The 19335-nt window shown below is 47.0% G+C and overlaps 1 protein-coding gene across 1 annotated transcript in view; it reads left to right on the plus strand.

The window, feature by feature from the left end:
- PCNX2 (pecanex 2) overlaps positions 1–19335 on the plus strand; it is a 311350-nt gene that overhangs the window by 252257 nt on the left and 39758 nt on the right. Inside the window, exons 26-28 of the mRNA XM_005891898.3 lie at positions 4372–4625; positions 13995–14228; positions 16174–16286. Coding sequence (XP_005891960.1) covers positions 4372–4625; positions 13995–14228; positions 16174–16286 — 601 coding nt within the window. The remainder of the gene's footprint in view (positions 1–4371; positions 4626–13994; positions 14229–16173; positions 16287–19335) is intronic.

Here is a 19335-nt window from a genome sequence, read left to right on the forward strand (position 1 = left end):
CCGTCTGGTGTAGCCGCAGCCTCAATGGCTGCCCTGCATTTTGGCTGCACTTGGGAAATTCATGCATATCCTGTGTGCAAGATATCTGGGATCTACTGGACACATTTTCAGTTCAAATACTCAATTTTCACAGCTTTCATGAGGCATAATCATTTATCAGAATGAAAGATTCCAAGATACTCTCAAAATTCATTTTTAAATATTTATTTAGTGCTTTCCATGTCCCACCGACTTAGACCATGAGAACACGGCCACATAAAAGATGCCAGGAGTTCGGTTCAGTGGAAACCCCAGAGACAGTCATCCGGAAAAGGTCAAGTGTGGGGCAACTGACCTCCGGTCCCCCTTGAAGGAAGCAGCTCTACACCCAGGGAGGCTCTCTGAGAAGAACATGGGCCTGATTTTCACGTGAACAGCAGAATTAGCGCCTTTGCAGAAATGGCTGTGTTTCATCATTCTCGTATTCTTTTACAGTGTGATCCTGACTACAGTAAGTCCCTTACACACAAACAGATTCCATTCCAAGAGCATGTTCATAAGTTCAATTTGTTCCTATGTCCAGTAAAGTTAGCCTAGGTACCCAACTGACGCAATTGGGTATATAGTACTGTAATAGGTTTATAATACTTTTCACACAAATAATGCGTTAAAAACAAACACAAGAAATAAAGAAAACCTTTTGAATCTTACAGGACAGCACCTTGAAAAGCATAGTAGGACAGTACAATAGCTGACATATAGGGGCTGGCATCAAGTGAACAGGCAAGAAGAGCTACTGAATGGAGGAGGGAGAGGAGGTGGGAGATGGTAGAGCTGAAGGATTGTCAGCGATAGGAGATAAAGTTCTCAACTGGAAATTTCTTGTCTAGGGTGCTTACTGTATGAACCTTTCATTCCTAAAACAAGGTACCAAGACTTACCTGACCTGGGTGTTTGTTAAAAGCCTTGGGCAGTTATGACTGCCTAGCAGTCCTTCACAGCAAACCCCTTCCTCAGCCGGTCCTCTCATCAGTGTAGATATGAGCTCTTCCTTCTCACAAAGGATGCCTCTAAGTTATTTTCTTCAGATCGTAGAAATCCAAGTTATGCATTGTCTTCACGTACTCATGAATACACGCACACACTCCTTCCAGTTTGATGTAAAACAAACAAACAGCACTGACATCAGCCCAACGGGATAAATGCCTAACCTGGATGGAGAAGAAGGAAGGAAGCAGAAACTGGAAAAAACCCTCAAGACATGTCATTGAAAGAGTTTTGCTAATCTATTTGAGGTGAAGTTCCCCCCTTTGTGCTTCTCCTTTGTGAGGTCTATTTCTATGGATTGTCTTACTTTCACTGAAAGAGCATTTCTCCCCAGATCGTATAATTAACCAGTGTTGCTGGTGTGCCCAGTGCCCCCAGTCCTGGGGTTCCAGTGGGCCGCTCAGTTAGGACTTGGAGGTCATTATTCACGCTGGGTGCCCCCAACATGTGGTTTGAGTTACTCAGTGATTGTGGTTCACCTGTGTTATTTCTATACATCTTGCCCTGCAGGAATAAAAGTTTCATATTACAGAATGAGCAAAGAGCGCCCTGAAATGTTTAATAAAGAGTGCTTTGCAGCTCAGACCCAAAGAGGTGAGGTCTTGGAGAAAGACAAATGGAATCCTAAGACCCAGGATCAGCCTTTCACTGTTTCACTTTATGTTACAACAACCTGCTTATTCTCTTCTTCCTTATCTTGATTTCTAGTTCATAGGCTGTTATCATGACAGTTCTGTGTATACATTTTTATTTGAAGGGTGCAGTTTTTCCTCTGTGATCTATTATGACCATCTCACTCATGGGTACTATAGAGAGACTTAGTTTAAACATCGCCTGTCTTTATCTTCCTCCAGTAATGTGAAAGGTGAAATGAAGTCGTTCAGTCATGTCCGACTCTCTGTGACCCCATGGACTGTAGCCTACCAAGTTCCTCCGTCCATGAGATTTTCCAGGCAAGAGTACTGGAGTGGGTTGCCATTTCCTTCTCCAGGGGACCTTTCCAACCCTGGGATCGAACCCAGGTCTCCCGCATTGCAGACGCTTTACCGTCTAAGCCAGCAGGGAAGCCAGAGGCTATTGCATGCCCTGTAGATTTTCTCAATAAGGTATCTGTTGCCTGTATGGCACTAGTAGTAAAGAACCCACCTGCCAATGCAGGAGACATAAGAGGTGTGGGGGTCAGGAGATTCCCTGGAGAAGGGCATGGCAACCCATTCCGGTATTCTTGCCTGGAGTCTAGCGGGCTACAGTCCATAGGGTCACAAAGTGTCAGACACAACTGAAGCAACTTTAGCATGCATGCATGCCTGTACTATAGTGATCTGGATAAGAATTCTTTCATTTGTTCATCCAGCCTTTCCTTCAGTCATTCCACCAACCACTTTGTTATCATCTACCAAGTACCAGGCATTGTGAATAATGAGATACGATCCCAGGAAAAGTGAACGATGTGGAAATGGGTGTGGGGACAGTTTCATGTTTGCATTAAGTTTCAAAATACTTGCTAAAGGAGTCAGATGTCCTGCTTCTAGTCGTACGAGGTGAGGTGATTATGCCCTCGCACTTGGGCCAAGAAGGTCTTCCAGGACACCCTTCCTCATAACACTTCAACATGCATCTGGTTGCTCTGACTTCACCACCTGCCACACTCTTTAGCCTCCTATTGGCTCAGCCTTGACCTGCAGGTTTTTGGAAAGGGAAACTGAAGGATATAACTGCCGGGGTCCAGCCCCTGCTGATCCAGGGTATTCGAAGCAGGGACGGCATCGGCGAGGATCAGGATACAATAGCTTCAATTAGATATTAATTAGAGATGTAAAGAGTAATAGAATGAGGATAGCTCAGTAGGAAAATTCAGTGGAGAAAAGAGGCTGAGTAGCTTGGTTTACGCGGGAGACCAATAAAACTTCAAGACAAGAAGTTTGCACCACTTACGTAGGCCACAGGCGTCCTTCCATTCTCCCGAAGGAGAGGAGACACTGAGGCCTCCCCGGTCGGATCTTAGAAGCCCAGGCATAATTAGTAACCATGGCGGGTTCCGCTCTCCAGATGGAGACTCAGCCAGAGTGAGAGAGAGAGACATGGGGAGACCAGTCTTTCGAGGAACTGATCCCAATTCTTTATTTTCCATGGTCTACTTTTATACACTGAGATGTTATGCAAAAGTCACGCGGGGTCAGCAGTCCTGACTTTTATCAAAGCCAGGTGCTTCATACAAATGTATACAGAGGTCTTAGGGGTGTTACATCATCATCTGGCCAGGGGGCCTGCTGACAATTTATGACCCTCTCCTTGTGACAGCGGTCAGTCAACCAGGACACTTATTTCTCCAGGGGTGATTATTCTTAAAACAGACGCCACCCAAATAAAATTACATTCCTATAGGGTGAGGGTGTAGTGGGTTTTAGTTAAGGAAAGAATTTACTTAGCCTAAGGTCTAACGTGATTAATATCAAAGGTTAATACTTATTTCTTCTATATATTCATTAATGTGTGTAAGGGCAGGGGATATGGAGACTTAACAACAAACATTGGCTCAACAAATGAAAAACCCTTCACCAATACAATTTCTAATCAGCCCATTATACTTATACTAATAGTTTTCTAACTTTTCTAAGGAACCTGTTTTTAGAAGATTTAAAGCATCTCGTGCCTCTCACGGTTGGGAGGCTGTGAGCAATCACATGTGGCCGGACAAGCCTGTCAGGCAGGCTAGAGAACCTTCAGAGGAGTTTGTAGGTTAAAACACTCTTGTCACGCCCAGGAGTTTTTATTAACTGGAGCTCTAGGTTAACTCCTTCTCCGAAAGAGGTGGTGGGCACAGCCCCCCATAAAGTCAGAGGTGTAGGTGGGAGCACAAAGTAGTAAAGCAGGCAGGCTCTGGTTATGGGGGTAGATGCTCGAGGATTTCCAGGGGGACTCCTGAGGCTTGCTCAATCCCACCTTTGCGTATGTCGAGCCTCCTTCCTCATGACCCTTGCCACGGGCAGAGTGCCTCACTCTGGCCCCCAACATATAACCATCCTGCATTTTGGCATTAATGTCCATGGCTGTCATGAGAATGTGTCTGTTCTAAGACACACACATACACATAGACAGACAAAAAAAAAAAAAAACACAGGAGGAGATGAGAGTCAAAATAAATATGAATGAATAAATGAATTAATGATTATAAGATTGGTGACTTATTTGGGGGTACTTTCTTGAACTAAGAACTATACAAATCTTCTGATTTCCAGACTCTCTTTAACATCTTCCTCTTAGTAAGGGAAAGGGGGAAATCCATTCTAAACAAAGATTATCCTATGACCTCCTGTAAACTTCCATCGTGTTTGTTATTGCCAGGAACCTACTGCCAGCAGAGGGAGGTGGAAGCCATCACGGAGGGTGACGAGGACGACAGGGGCTGCTGCTGCTGCAAACCAGGCCACCTGCCCCACCTCCTGTCCTGCAACGCGGCCTTTAACCTCCGCTGGCTCACCTGGGAGATCACACGGACCCAGTACATCCTGGAGGGCTACAGCATCATGGACAACAACGCAGCCACCATGCTGCAGGTTTTTGATCTCCGAAGGATCCTTATCAGATACTATATCAAGGTACTGCTCCGGGTCCCAAACACGTGTCTGAGTAGGAATGCTTGGCTGGCTCAAAAGACTCCTGGAGAGCTTTGTAAAGAGCTTAAGAAGCTTCTTCTGAGCATCTGAAGCAGAGGCTTAGTTCAGTTTCAGGACTGCTGGTTTTGTGAAAAAGCCTCAGAGGTTTGGACTGGCCTGAGGTTTTGTGCCCCAAGTCAGCGCACCCCCACCTCCAGGCTGTGGACCAGTACCTCCTGTCAGATCAGTGGCAGGATTAGATTAGAAATAAAGTGCACAGTATATGTAATGTACTTGAATCAACCCAAAGCCATGCCTCCTACCCCCAGTCCATGGAAAAATTAACTTCCACAAAACTGGTCCCTGGGGCCTAAAAGTTTGGGGACAGCTGTTCTAAGCCTGGAAACTGATAGGCAGTCTCTTTTCTTACCTAGATCTTTTCCTTCACTTTTTTTAAAAAATCATGGCTTCCCAAGTGGCTCAGTGGTAATGAATCTGCCTGCCAATGCAGGGGATGTGGGTTCTATCCCTGGGTCAGGAAGAGCCCTTGGAGAGGAGAATGGCAACACAGTCCAGTATTCCTGCCTGGGAAATCCCATAGACAGAGGGGCCTGGTGGGCTATTGTCCATGTGGTCGCAAAAGAGTCGGACACGACTTATTGACTAAACCACAACAACAAAAGTCACATAATATAAAACACACTATTTTAATCATATTTGACTGTACAGTTTAGTGGCACTAAGTATATTCACATTACTGTGAAGCTCTCACTATCATCCATGTCCCAAATTTTTCACTTTCCTAAACTGAAACTCTTCACTTTTAACACAGCATGAGTCGTCAGTAATGATGGTGCTGATAAATGGAAACATGCTGGAAATATGACCAAGCCTAAACTTTCATGAATTATAAGTATTAATTTAAAGGCTCTGCAAATTTCTACTTTTTAGAACCAGAATGAATTTTTTAAGCTCATGATAAACTGCAAAAATAGCTAAATGATCCCATCAGGATTAGCTAGGGCAGCCTTTTCTCTTCACTCATGTGGGGACTAGCACATTTTTTTCAGTTGCTGGGTACCTGCATCTGTCCAACCTGTACTCAACATCAGAACAGGTCTTGGTTTGAAATATGTCTCCTGGAAGACAAATGTGAGACTTGACCAAGATGCAGAATGATAATGTGGATGAAAGTATTTTCTAAAGGGTTAGGACAGGCAGAGGCAGTTGTGTCTGAGGATGTCTATGATGGCTTCTCTTCTGAGGGACTACTTTGCATGGTGCAAACCCTACATGGTCTTTAAAAGGGTCCACATCTTAGTGCCATTCAGAATGAAGAAGCTCATCATCTGAGACCCCAGACTCCCTGCGAGCTGAGGCTGAGACAAGTGGTCCAGCAGAAATAAGGAAATACAAAATCAAAAGATTACACAGGTGCCTGAAGTTTGGGGAGTTTCTGTCAACTACAAAGAAGGATGTTTAGAAACTGGGAGTAACTCCTGTGAGGAGCCTCAGCATCCACAGCAAAAATAGCTGCTTGATTGTTCAGGAAATAGAATTCAGACTGTGCAAGTCAGAAGGGCAAAGAACTCTTAATGATCACACCCCAAGGTGGTTGCAGCAAGAGACATTGGGGAGACCCTGTTCTCTGGCAGAATATTTTAAACAGCGTGAGCGATTCATGCTAACCCTTTGTACATGTTGCTGCTAAGCTGCTAAGTCACTTCAGTCATGTCCGACTCTGTGTGACCCCATAGATGGCAGCCACCAGGCTCCCCCGTCCCTGGGATTCTCCAGGCAAGAACACTGGAGTGGGTTGCCATTTCCTTCTCCAATGCATGAAAGTGAAAAGGGAAAGTGAAGTTGCTCGGTCGTGTCCGACTTAGCAACCCCATGGACTGCAGCCTACCAGGCTCCTCCATCCATGAGATTTTCCAGGCAAAGTATGTTAGACAGATGTAAAACTTTACATCCAAACCTCATGCAAAATAATAAATGTCCAACCTCCCACAAATTGGGGAAGATTTGGGAAGTGAATCAGGAAGTTGTAATCTTTTGTGTCATGACTCCATGCGTTCCCCTGGCCATTGTATCTGAGGTCCAAGAAGGTTTTCATACAGAGTCAACTTTGGGCAACTCAGTTTATCAGCTGACATTAGACTTGGCAGTGGGTCGTGAAATCACTGTGACTCACACACATGTATTCCTTTCACACATAAACGAAGCTCTGCTCCAAGTTCTCAGGGACCCAGGTTTCTTCCGGCTCCCAGCTCCACCATTTTGAGTCAAGACAGGTTTCGCAGGTCGTGCTAGTGGTAACGAACCTACCTGCCAAAGCAGGAGACACAGGTTCGATCCCTGGATCGGGAAGATCCCCTGGAGGAGGAAAGGGCAACCCACTTCAGTGTTCTTGCCTGGAAAATCCCATGGACAGAGGAGCCTGGTGGGCTACAACCCACAGGGTCGCAAAGAATCAGACTCAACTGAAGCAATTTAGCACACCCATCTCAAGGCTCAAATGGATGGAAGAAGGAACCTAGAAAGTGAAGGCCAAGGGTGCGCACCAGCTATTCCTTAAGAAGGTTCCTGAAAGTTGCCACAGAATACTGCTGCTGTGTCCCATTGGCCAGAATGTTGTATGCCAGCTTCAAGGGGGTCTGGAAAGGTGTTCTGGGCAGCCATGAACCCAGAGAGAACTTGTGTGTCATGGGGGAAGGAGAAAACTGATGTTAAATGGCAACCAGCTTTCTTTGACACCTTCCTCCAGAAGGATCTGGTATAGTTCCTATGTGGCAACAAGATGTGGTCATTGCAGGGGAGCTAGATCCAGGGGCTGACTACAGCCGTGCAAGGATCTGGGAGCTTAGTCTGAGCGGCAGCTAGAGGTCTAGAGGGGCCAGATTAATGAGCCCAGAGGCCACATGCCTCCTTGGTGCCTGTATCGCAGATCCTGTTCGTGACGCCAATTGTCTTGCTATTCACACTGTTCGCTGAACTCAGGGTAGGCAAGGCTCGAGCTAAGAGGCTGGAAGAAGACGTGAGGAGCCATAGGAACTGCAGACACATTTATTCTCTCCTGGCTGGCACGGCAGCCACAGCACAGCCTCTCTCCTGGCTGACTTAGCAGCCGTAGCAGCTAACCACAACAGAACCATAACAGAACTGTAACGGAGCCATAGCATAAGCTCACATAAAATACCCATGATGTCACTCCAGTGTAGCCCCAGCGCAGCAGCAGCCAGTGCTTTCATGGTGAAGCCCACACAGACGTGTCACACACAGGAGCCCATGACCAAGCGAGGAGCCCATGACCAAGCGAGTACCTCGTGACGCACATGCGCAGTGCTGCAAGTGAGCTCGGCTATTACATAGTCTTCATTTACAAAACGTGGGGTGAGAGAGCCTGAGCACGCCACCTTGGCTAATTTGCTCTCTCCCCACAGTGCCTCAAGAGGAGGGCAAGACAGAGGGGGCAATTCAAGATGGCAGAGTAGAAGGACCTTGGGCTCACCTCCCCTCATGAGCACACCAGGAAACACAACTCACTGCTGAACTGCGATCCATAAAAATGACGGGGAGAATAGCGCAGGACTATTTGTCTGCCACCCAGAGCCATCCGCTGTGATTTCTGACTAGGCTTTGCACCCCACCCCTTTTCTTTGCCTGTGCACCCTCCCCTCCCCCAACCCTTGCATGGCTGCAGCCCAACACTCCTCCCTGTGCCCCCCCAGTACTCACAGTGTCTAGTCCAAACTGAGCTCACATGCCAGCTCCTCTTACACTCTGCCTTGGGGCCCAGGCTGGCATTCATCCCCACCTCCTCTGAAACCCTTTCCCCTTCCCTTCTGGTAACTCCATGAGCCCAGGAGACACACCCCTGCCCGCTCTGTGGATCCTCAGGCCTTCCTGTGATGACTTACCGCTGGAGGAGCCCATGGTTTTGGAATGAACAAAGAAGGTTCCAGGTAATGTGGAATCCAGAGTCCTGGCCATCCAGTCAGGAAGGATGAGACCCACGTGTAGGCAAGGGTCTGAGGGGTCTTCCGCAGGCATTGGTGGTGAGGATGGAGTCCAGGACTGAGCCTCGTCTCTATGAACCTGGCATATGTGCATGTTCGGTCACTCAGTCACGTCCGACTCCTTGCGACACTGTGGACTGTAGCCCACCAAGCTCCTCAGTCCATGGGATTCTCCAGGCAAGTATACTGGAGTGGGTTGCCATGCCTTCCTCCAGGGCATCTTCTTGACCCAGGGATCGAACCCGCATCTTCTGTGTCTCCTGCATTGCAGGCAGATTCTTTACCGCTGAGCCATCAGGGAAGCCCTGTGAACGTGGAGCTCCCCATCAACAGCCTCTCCATGGACCAGACAGACCAGGCCCACACCATGGGGCCAGCAGGCCTCTGTGAGTGAGTGAGAGCAAAGGGCTGAGGTGCCCCATCTTGGTCCACCTGCTTGGCTTTTCCAGAAGCCTGGGGACTCCATGCTAGGACCTGCCTTTTGACGTGTCTCTCCTTTCACAGTCCTCCTCTCCTAACTCCTGGAAATGTGGCTCCCAATTCCCTGTACATTTTCTAAAATGACAATTTGCAAGCTGAAAAACAAATCCAAGATAATGTGCGAATGGTAGAGGGCTGAGGGAGGCCCCCAGCACCTGCTAGATAATAGTGGGCTTGTGGAGACAGTCCCTTGATTCTGTTTCATACGTGCAAGCAGTGATGCTGACATGAGAGCTTTGGGCGGGCAGGAGAGGGGCACAGGGAATGGTTTATGACCCGGCAGGACAGCAGTCAGGGGCAGATCTGTAGCATCAGGCTCCCTCAGCTAGCCAGGTGATTGTCGATTGCCACGTCCTACCAGCAATTCCCATTCTGTGTGCCTGGGAAGTACCTATTTTTTAAAAAAAATAAGTTCCCTAGGTGATTTATGGCAGAAAGCAAAGAGCCTCTTGATGAAAGTGAAAGAGGAGAGTCAAAAAGTTGGCTTAAAACTCAACATTCAAAAAACTAAGATCATGGCATTCAGTCCCGTCACTTCATGGCAAATAGATGGGTTAACAATGGAAACAGTGACAGACTTTATCTTGGGGCACTCCAAAATCACTGCAGATGGTGACTGCAGCCATGAAATTAAAAGACACCTGCTTCATGGAAGAAAAGCTATGACCAACCTAGACAGCATACTAAAAAGCAGAGACATTCCTTTGCTGAAAACGGTCTGTATAGTCAAAGCTATGTTTTTTTCCTGTCATCATGTACGGATGTGAGATTTGGACCATAAAGAAAGCTGAGCTCTGAAGAATTGATGCTTTTGAACTATAGTGTTGGAGAAGACTCTTGAGAATCCCTTGGACTGCAAGGCTATCAAACCAATTAATCCTAAAGGAAATAAGTCCTGAACAGGACTGATGCTGGAAGGACTGATGCTGAAGCTGAAGCTCTAATACTTTGGCCACCTGATGTGAATAGCTGACTCATTAGAAAAGACCCTCATGCTGGGAAAGATTGAAGGCAGGAGTAGAAGGGGATGACAGAGGATGAGATGGTTGGATGGCATCACCAACTCCATTGACATGAGTCTGAGCAAGCTCTGGGAGATGGTGAAGGACAAGGATGCCTGGTATGCTGCAGTCCATGGGATTGCTAAGAGTCAGACACGACTGAGCAACTGAACTGAACTGATGTGATTTGATATGCAACTAGATGTGGGGACCACTACAGATGTTTGTGCTCAGTAGAAGAGATGTTTTGTGACTCTTGGTCAGCCCTCAGGAGACACTGAGATTGGTGGCAGGTGGAGCTCATACCAGTACCTCCTGGTAATTCACATCAGCACCAAGAAAGCCTGTTCAGGTGAGACTTTCTCCAGACATCACCCTCGGTGCCTTCCTGCCCTTTGGGGATGGGCAGCTCAGAAACAGTGCTCACCTCCCTGGTACAGTTAGTTAAAGGAAATTTCAGAAGTGCTGAATGGCTATTAGGACAGGAGAAGCAGCAGTTTAGGGTAAGAAACAAATGGCATATTTTCTTCTTTGACCTCGACTCCTCTGCAAACAAAATTGCCAGTTGCCTTTGTAGCCCTGAATTGGTTCAAGTTTCAAGGGTTTGGTTTCATTCTTTTTATTTTTCACTGGACAGGAAGAAAAACTTGGAATAATTCCTTTACACAAAAGGATTTTTTTTTAATCTCCTCATAAACTGGGTCAGTTCTCCGCCCCCCTCTATGAATATATTTGAAATCATTTCCTTCCTGATGACTGGAGGTTTTCCCAGGTGCCTCCTCCATCTCTCTTCCATTCATTAGTGTTTCAAACCCTCTTGACCAGCAAGAAATGAGATTTCTGCTGGAAAATGAGGGCCTGGTTTCTCGGCCACCATTGTTTCTGCCCAACTCTTAGAAAGGAGATGTGCTTATCACCTGCCCTGCAGATGATAAGGCCAACATCAGCCCAACACCCCAGCATGTTGGACTGCCTGCCAGGTTCTCTTCCTGGGATGAACTGTCTGAGAGAATATGCTGATCTACAATTAAAATGAGAAACCAGGAGGGTCCCTGCTGGAGGAACAAGATATCGCAAATTAATTCAGAGGTGTGTGTGTGTGTGTTAGTCACTCAGTCGTGACCGACTCTTTGTGACCCCAGGGACTACAGCCCGCCAGGCTCCTCTGTCCGTGGAATTCTCCTAGCAAGAATACTGGTGTGGGTAGTCATTCCCTTCTCCATGGGATCTTCCTGAGCCAAGGATGGAACCTGGGTCTCCTGCATTGCAGGCAGATTCTTTACCATCTGAACCACCAAGGAAGCCCTAATTCAGAGGAAGTCCTTGCTTTCAATTTGGATCAGTTTGTATGCCATCAATTCATGTCACCATCCTGACTTAGCTTTGCCTATTATGGGATCCGTTTCATCCCAACAGATTCTGAAGGATTTCACACTGTTCATTGACAGCATCTCTGCCTAAATAAAGGGAGCTGGAGTACAGTTTGCAGCCAGTTCAAGTAGTTCTGTTTTCCCACAGGGAAAGGACATGGTACTGTCTCCCCTCCCACATGGGAAAGCCCAGTGCTGGGAAGCCCACTCAGAAGCCAACACTGTAAGATTTTGCCAGAACTAGAGAAACGAGTTTGAATCCCTGGGATTCAAAGTCCTCATTAACTACTCTGATCTCATGGGTGAAGGGGTTATTTTCTTTCCTCCCTAGAAATGAATGAAAAGGTTAATGTTCCGCTTTCCGTTTTTTTGTTTGTTATTTCTCTCTGGTACACATGATTAGTACATATTGAGGGAAAACTAGACCAGATGTTTGCTCGTGCCAGATGTTTAGAGAGACCAAATTTCTCTCTTCCCTTCATAACTGTCAGCTGAGAAGCTGTGCCTTTGGTCACGGTCCGTTTCCTTTTTGGCTTGTGACTTTGGATGGAACACTTAGCAGCTTTAAGTGGTCCTGCCAGCTGGTGGGCAATAGGAAACCCTCCAGATTCTTGATTCATGTATTTGAATATCAGATGTGTACTCTGGTGACCATGGGAGGCTTGGCTGTCTCCTACCTCCTGATCCCCTGCTCCAAACCTCTCCTGGGCTCTGCTCCCCAACCTGAGCCTGAAGCTTGCTGGGTAGGTAAGTCAGAGATGCCAAAGATATGATGAGGATGTGATTTTTGCACACATCCCACGCGCCAGGCCAAGTGCTAAGTGCTTCAGATGCATCATCTCATTTTAAACCTCAAAACAGTGATGAAAAGTGGCCATGATTAAGCACGTCTTTCTTTTGCATGTCTGCTTTCAGCTTCCCCTGGCCTCTTCCTCATTTCCTTTCTCCTTCCCTCCTTCTCTCCCTCCTTCCTTCCATTGAAGGGGTTTTCTAAGGCCAACAGGGTTGCAGAGGTCAGGGAAACGTGTGAACTCCACTTACTCTCTGCAGACTTCGTGTTTCTTGCTTCCTCAATTGGGGGTCAGGTGGATGATGGAGCCTAATAGAGATCATGCCCCAAAGAAGGAGAGAGGACCACACACCATGAGCCACAGATGAAACTTCTGCAATGAGTGGGCTGCCCTCGGTCCTAACAGCAGAGAGAAGCTGAGTCAGGCATCTGCTGTGGTTTTGCTCAAATCCAGAGACCACGTGTGTCTGTCCACACAGCTGTTCGACCCCCTGCAGTAACCTGAAATCAGACACCTCGGCAACCTCCAACCTCGGCACTGTGGGTTTCACGTCCCAGCCAAAGAGAAGAAGAGGAGGAGAGCTGGGGGGCTAGGAAAGGCCCCTCACCTCCATAGATTCCCGTTGCCTAAGCCCTGTTCATGTCCACCCCATGTGTGTTACTTTCTGTCTTCTCGTCTGGTAAGAATGCCTTTGATAATCAGACGAGTCCATCAATGAAATGTTTGATTTTATAGGAGCTCTAATCACTGCCTCCTTGCATAGAAGGCTGCCCCTCCCCCTCCTCATCACTCTCAATTCGCAGATAGGATGCTAACTGTGTTCCCTGGTCCGTCTTAGCCCCAGTGACACCAGCCATGTGCCTCTTCCTGTGATAATGAAGGAAGAGTGAAGTTGGCAAGGACTCATCCACAGATACTCCTGTCTATTCCCGACATGCCCATGGCGGACTTAGGTTGTGTTTTTCTCTGTCATATGTTTACTTCTCCAGGCTGGATGCTAGCCTTCTTGAATGACGAACTCATTCGAAAACTACAAGATGGCTTTCAAAAAATCTGTAGCTCAGAATCATAAAGCCGAGGGTGGTATTTTCCCCAATTGGACTCGTAAGTGGAGTGTCTGATGGAAGAGGAGACTTGGGGTTATTTTTGAAGACATCTCAGATGTCCACTGTCTGGGTACCCAGGATTACGTTGTGCGTGTGTGTGTGTGTGTGTGTGTGTGTGTGTGTGTGAGTGTGTGTGTCTGAACAACTGTACATCATAAGTACTTTCCATAAGAACCATGTTGCTTTAGCTCATGACACACTCTTGGTCTGAGGCCCTGGACGAGGACCTACCCTGATTTCTTCCAGCAGCATCAGCCCAGCCTGGCCTCCAGGAAACCCAGAGGAACCACAGTGCTTTTGTTTGCATTTCTCAGAAAGGATGGCGCTTTCCCTGACTGCCATTCTTTCTTACCGCTGAGATCCCGTTCTAGCTAGCATTGAGATTCCGCTAGCATTCTGCTCTTCTCACTTCCCTCTTCCCTCCAGTGACCAAGAGGGAGCATTTTAGAATGGCTCCAGTGGGTACATTAAACCTAGCAGGAAATACAAATGATACCGCACATGGGGATTTCACGTGTCATTCGTCCCTGACAGTGATTTACTTTAGGGGATGAAATTTTAAGTCTTTCAGGCTTTGGGCTCAAAACCTTTCTTTCTCTCGGCAGAGTATAATATACTATATGGTGACATCCCCCAAACTGTTCTCCTGGATCAAAAACGAATCACTTCTGAAGACCCTGCAGCCCTTTGCCAAGTGGCATTACATTGAGCGTGACCTTGCAATGTTCAACATGAACATTGATGATGACTACGTCCCATGTCTCCAGGGAATCACGCGAGCCAGCTACTGCAATGTTTATCTGGAGTGGATTCAATACTGTGCCCAGAAAAGGCAAGAGGTAGGTAAGGGAGGTGGGGCTGGAGGACTTGAATGTAAGTTAAGAAACAAGGAGCCTTGTAAAGACAGTCTCTTTCTTATACTCTGTGTGTGTGAGTCACTCAATTGTGTCCAACTCTTTGCAACCCCATGGACTGTAGCCTGCCAAGCCCCTTTGTCCATGGGATCCTCCAAGCGAAAATACTGGAGTGGATAGCCATTTCCTTCTCCAGGGGATCTTCCCAACCCAGGGATCCCAAACCCAGGTCTCTTGCATTGCTGGCAGATTCTTTACCATCTGAGCCACCAAGGAAGCCCTGGTAGACTATAGCGAAATAGAGCAGAGAAAGGACACCAGTATTTGAACAAATGTTTATTTAGCAGTTAAACAAAATGAAATGGAAAAATTCATATATCATGTCTCCAAGAAAGGCACCTTGAAAGTACATTTTCCTTTCTACTGTGCTCAGAGTTGGTACAGTGTTAACCCTCGATCATGGCTTTAAAACTCTGGACACTTCTTTGTTTAGAGTTTCTTTTTGAGATTTCTGAACAGAGTATATATGGGCTAAAATGCAGAGGATTTACTAAACCTAGTGAATTGCGGACAAGCCCATTCTGTTTAGCAATCAGGTTGATCCAAGCTCCTTCGGTGGTTTTGTCTGTATGTCTGTGCACTGTTGCTCACATGCTGAGGATGCTTCCGAAAATGAATACAGCCTCTTAGAAATGAAAGCAAGGAAAATGACATCTTATAAAAGGAAGACAAGGAAGCAGGCAAGAGCAGAAAGGGGAGGGAGGCCAGTGGAAGGAGTTTGTTATCTCTGCTTCTCAGGATTTGGAAAGCTTCTCATGATGTGTTGTTGAAGGAGATGGTAGATCCAAGTTGAAAACTGCCTTCTCAGCAGCTGATGAAGTGTGCTATGTGAACTGGTAAGCCAAATTAGGACACTAGCCCAGGTCCTTGTCCTTTCATGAGTGATTGAAAGCAGGTGGGAGAGAGTCGGTGGCAGAGTCGGTCCTCCAGACGCAGCCGGGAGAATGTGTGCTGAGATTTTAACCCATGCGGAGCCTCCGCTGGTGGCTGAAATAGTAAAGAGTCTATTGCTGATCCTGGCTAACCCCACAGTGAGGGCACTCTTCTTTCCTCAGCTAGCTCATAAAAATGAAATTATCTTGCTTGCTTGCAAAAGATATTTTAACTTTTAAGTTCCTTCTGCATCTTCCCCTGCTCCTCTTCTTAAGCTTGGATGAACCACTTCATTTAATTTTGATTGTGGACTTATGGTCAGTTCAGTGGGCTCCTCATTATAGAGGGAACAGAAAACCCTCATTTGCACTTGATTCCTATACTTCTATTTCTGCTGGTGTACCTGTCACCCTGCATTGGACAGGGTTAAGGTGGGACATTGGATAGGGTTAAGGTGGGCCTTGGACAAGGTTAAGATGCAAATTCATTTGGTGGCTCAGACAGTAAAGAATCTGCTTGCAATGCAGGGGACATGGGTTTGATCCCTCGGTCAGGAAGATCCCCTGGAGAAGGGAATGGCCAACCCCTCCAATATTCTTGCCTGGAGAATCCCATGCCTAGAGGAGCCTGGTGGGCTACAGTGGATGGGGTCACGAAGAGTCAGACATGACTGAGTGACTTTTACTTTCATTTGATTGTGAGCTCTGACCATCTTCCTGATCCAAGGTGGCGTATTCACAATTCCAGGAAACTAGGCTGTCAAGCCACATGTTAGCCCCTTTATTTCCCTAAAGTAACTTCCCCATTTAAATTTGTTTTTGTGTCCAAGCTCCAGAGAAACTGCCTCAGGAAGCAGAGTTTACCATCCTTTGGGTCACTGTGGGGGGACCCAGGTGATCATGGTGGCTGCCTCGTGGAAAACCTCTGCATGTGTGGTTCTGTGTAAGTGCATGCCGGACCCCACATGAAAGCTGAATGAACGTCTTTGCTCTTCCAGCCCTCGAAGCCCCTAGAAAGTGACGAGGACTCTCCTCTGGTGACTCTGTCCTTCGCGCTCTGCATCCTGGGGAGGAGAGCTCTGGGCACCGCGGCTCACAACATGGCCCTCAGGTACCCAGGGAGACAGTTGGCACAGACACCAGTTGGCATTTTATGTGCTGGACAGACTTTTGTCCATCATTTCCTTTAAAGTTGGACTGCCTCAACTTCTTCCAGAGCATTCTCTCTCTAATAAATCATGTTGGACCTGTGAGAAGACTTTTTGATCATGGCGATCTTTTAGGGAATTAAATGTGGAAATGGTATTAATAAGGAACAGTCAAAACCCTGGAATTCTAAGCATAGGACCTTCTATGTTACAAGAGTCTTTGCAAATTTTGGGGGGAGATTAAATGAAATCATGCGTATGTCAACTGAAAAATCAGTCATAACCTGAAAGTAGCAAATGTTTTATTTGGTGGGGATGTTTAGGACACTGGGCCCAGGGGATGGCATCTCAGCAGCCCTGAGAAGCTGCTCTGAGGAGGCAGAAGAGGGAGTCAGGCTTTATACAAGTTGGCAACAAAGGGGGCCGGTAGCCTGAACATCAAAGATTATTGCTAAGTAAGGAAAACCAGATATCATATTAAGGAATTTAGTGCTCTTCTATGTATGGGAAGATGCAAGAGTCTGGGATTATTAAAGTCATTTCTTTCATATGCATCTCAGCTGTCTGGGGCCAGCATCCTGCATGTTTATAGAGGTATTTTACAGAGGTATTCTTCTCTTGCTTGAATTCCCTTTAGGGCTCACCAGCTCACACTTGGGTGCAGGTGTGCTAAGTCGCTTCAGTTGTGTCTGACTCTTTGTGAGCCCATGGACTGTAGCCCACCAGGCTCCTCTGTCCATGGGATTCTCCAGGCAAGAATACTAGAGTGAGGTGCCATGCTCTCCTCCTGAAGGAGGTAATCTTCCCAACCCAGGAATCAAACCTGTGTCTCTTACGTCTCCTGCATTGGCAGGTGAATTCTTTACCACCAGCCCCAGGAGGGCTGTAACTGCTGATGCTGACTTTCTCAAGTTCCGCATGTAGGAAGTGGTGCTGCTTGTCAGCATGGCTCAGAAATTCACATTTGGAGGGCTGGAATTGTGGATAGCTATGACATTTCTTGCACACCAGTATGGCAGGAGATACTCCATTTCATATGTATGAAGTGCCTATGATATTCAGCAGAATTAATGTTCAAAAAAATGTTAGTTCTCCACCCATTTTTTTTTTCCAGAAAAGGAAATGCTTACTTCTGTGCTTTAGTCCAGAGCCTACTCTACCCTGACTCTGTGGGGCTTTGATGACTGGATGTTGCTTCTCCTGTTTTTTCAAACTCTCTTTCTGCTGGATCTTGCCCCATTGCATGTTAGTAGCCCAGGTTTCTCTTCTTAAACAACAAAACTATTTTGAGTTTAATTTTCAGTTCTCTCCTGGCCGGTTTACCCTCCTTCACCCTCTACCCCTCAGGTCTTGCCTTCACAAACAAGCCCTTGAACTTGAATCACAAATGAAGTTGTACTCATTGCGCGCCGCCGCACCCCCCCCCCACCCCCCATTTCCTTCTCCAGGGAAACAGCTCTTGTGAATTTCATCAGTCACCTTCTCATCATCCCAGTCAGTGGCCATTTCACAGACTGCCCCTTTGGTATTTAGCACTGTGGGCTAGATGTTCTGGATTCTCTCTGTCCATTAAAGGCATCTTGATTGGTGCACACTAGTCTCCCAGGGTCTTATAAATATCCCGATGCCCGAGCCCTACCACAGGGCAGAGCCATCATGTCAGGACCCCTGCAGGTGGACTACGCAACAGGACATTTTATTGTCTCCTGGGAGCATCAGCATGCAGCCAAAGCTGAGAATCATGCAGATCCAGGAAGCTTAAAAAGAAAGCGCTCTTCTATGTAATGGTTTCTCCTTTACTTGGGCTTTCTTCAAGATTTCTGAGTTGTATTGCTGAACCTGTGTTCTGCAAAGGGGTACTTTTAATACTCTACTTGAGTGCGATTGGGGGTTATTAGGTACGACAAGCTTCTTAAGGGCAAAATCCACTTACGTGCTTGGTTAACAATCCTCACAAGGAGGGGCCATTGGATAAACAATTCTTTTTTTTTTTTATTTTTAAACTTTACAAATTGTATTAGTTTTGCCAAATATCAAAATGAATCCGCCACAGGTATACATGTGTTCCCCATCCTGAACCCTCCTCCCTCCTCCCTCCCCATACCATGTCTCTGGGTCGTCCCAGTGCACTAGCCCCAAGCATCCAGTATCGTGCATCTAACCTGGATTGGCAACTCGTTTCATACATGATATTATACATGTTTCAATGCCATTCTCCCAAATCTTCCCACCCTCTCCCACTGCAACAGAGTCCATAAGACTGTTCTATACAATTCTGAGGGGACTTCAGAATGCCCTTCCCGCAGCGGGTAGCTGAGTCATCCCCAGTGGCGAGTCATGGGCAGATGTCATCCCAGACATGTGTGCAGTGGTAAGGGGTGAAGTGGTGTGGCTGGCAAGCCCTCACCCTTCTCTGGAGAGGAAAAGGTGAGAACTGAGGCAGTTAGGATTCACGACAGCTAGTCTTTCAGCACCCACACCTCAGAATTTTACAGATTTCTTCATAGGGGAGAAGTGCTTGCTGATTATTGTGTTGGCCTGTTCTAGAAAATACTCTGGGGGAGAACTGGCCTGCTTCTACCCCCTCTCTTCCCTCCTACCTGACAGCCTCCTACTGTGTGCTGTGCTAAGTTGCTTCCATCATATCTAGCCCTATGAACTGTAGCCCAAGAGGCTCCTCTGTCCATGGGATTCTCCAGGCAAGAACACTGGGGTGGGTTGCCATGCCCTCCTCCAGGGGATCTTCCTGACCCAGGGATGGAACTCACATCTCTTATGCATCCTGCATTGGCAGGTGGGTTCTTTACCACTAGCTCCACCTGGGAAGCCTCATACTGCTGCTGCTGCTGCTGCTAAGTCGCTTCAGTCGTGTCCGACTCTGTGCGACCCCGTAGACGGCAGCCCACCAGGCTCCTCTGTCCCTGGGATTCTCCAGGCAAGAACACTGGAGTGGGTTGCCATTTCTCATACTAGATGCAGGCAATTCTCTTTGTGGTCATCTGGGACTGAATT

The sequence above is a fragment of the Bos mutus genome, chromosome 28 (genome assembly GCF_027580195.1).
Source record: "Bos mutus isolate GX-2022 chromosome 28, NWIPB_WYAK_1.1, whole genome shotgun sequence".
NCBI lineage: Eukaryota > Metazoa > Chordata > Mammalia > Artiodactyla > Bovidae > Bos > Bos mutus.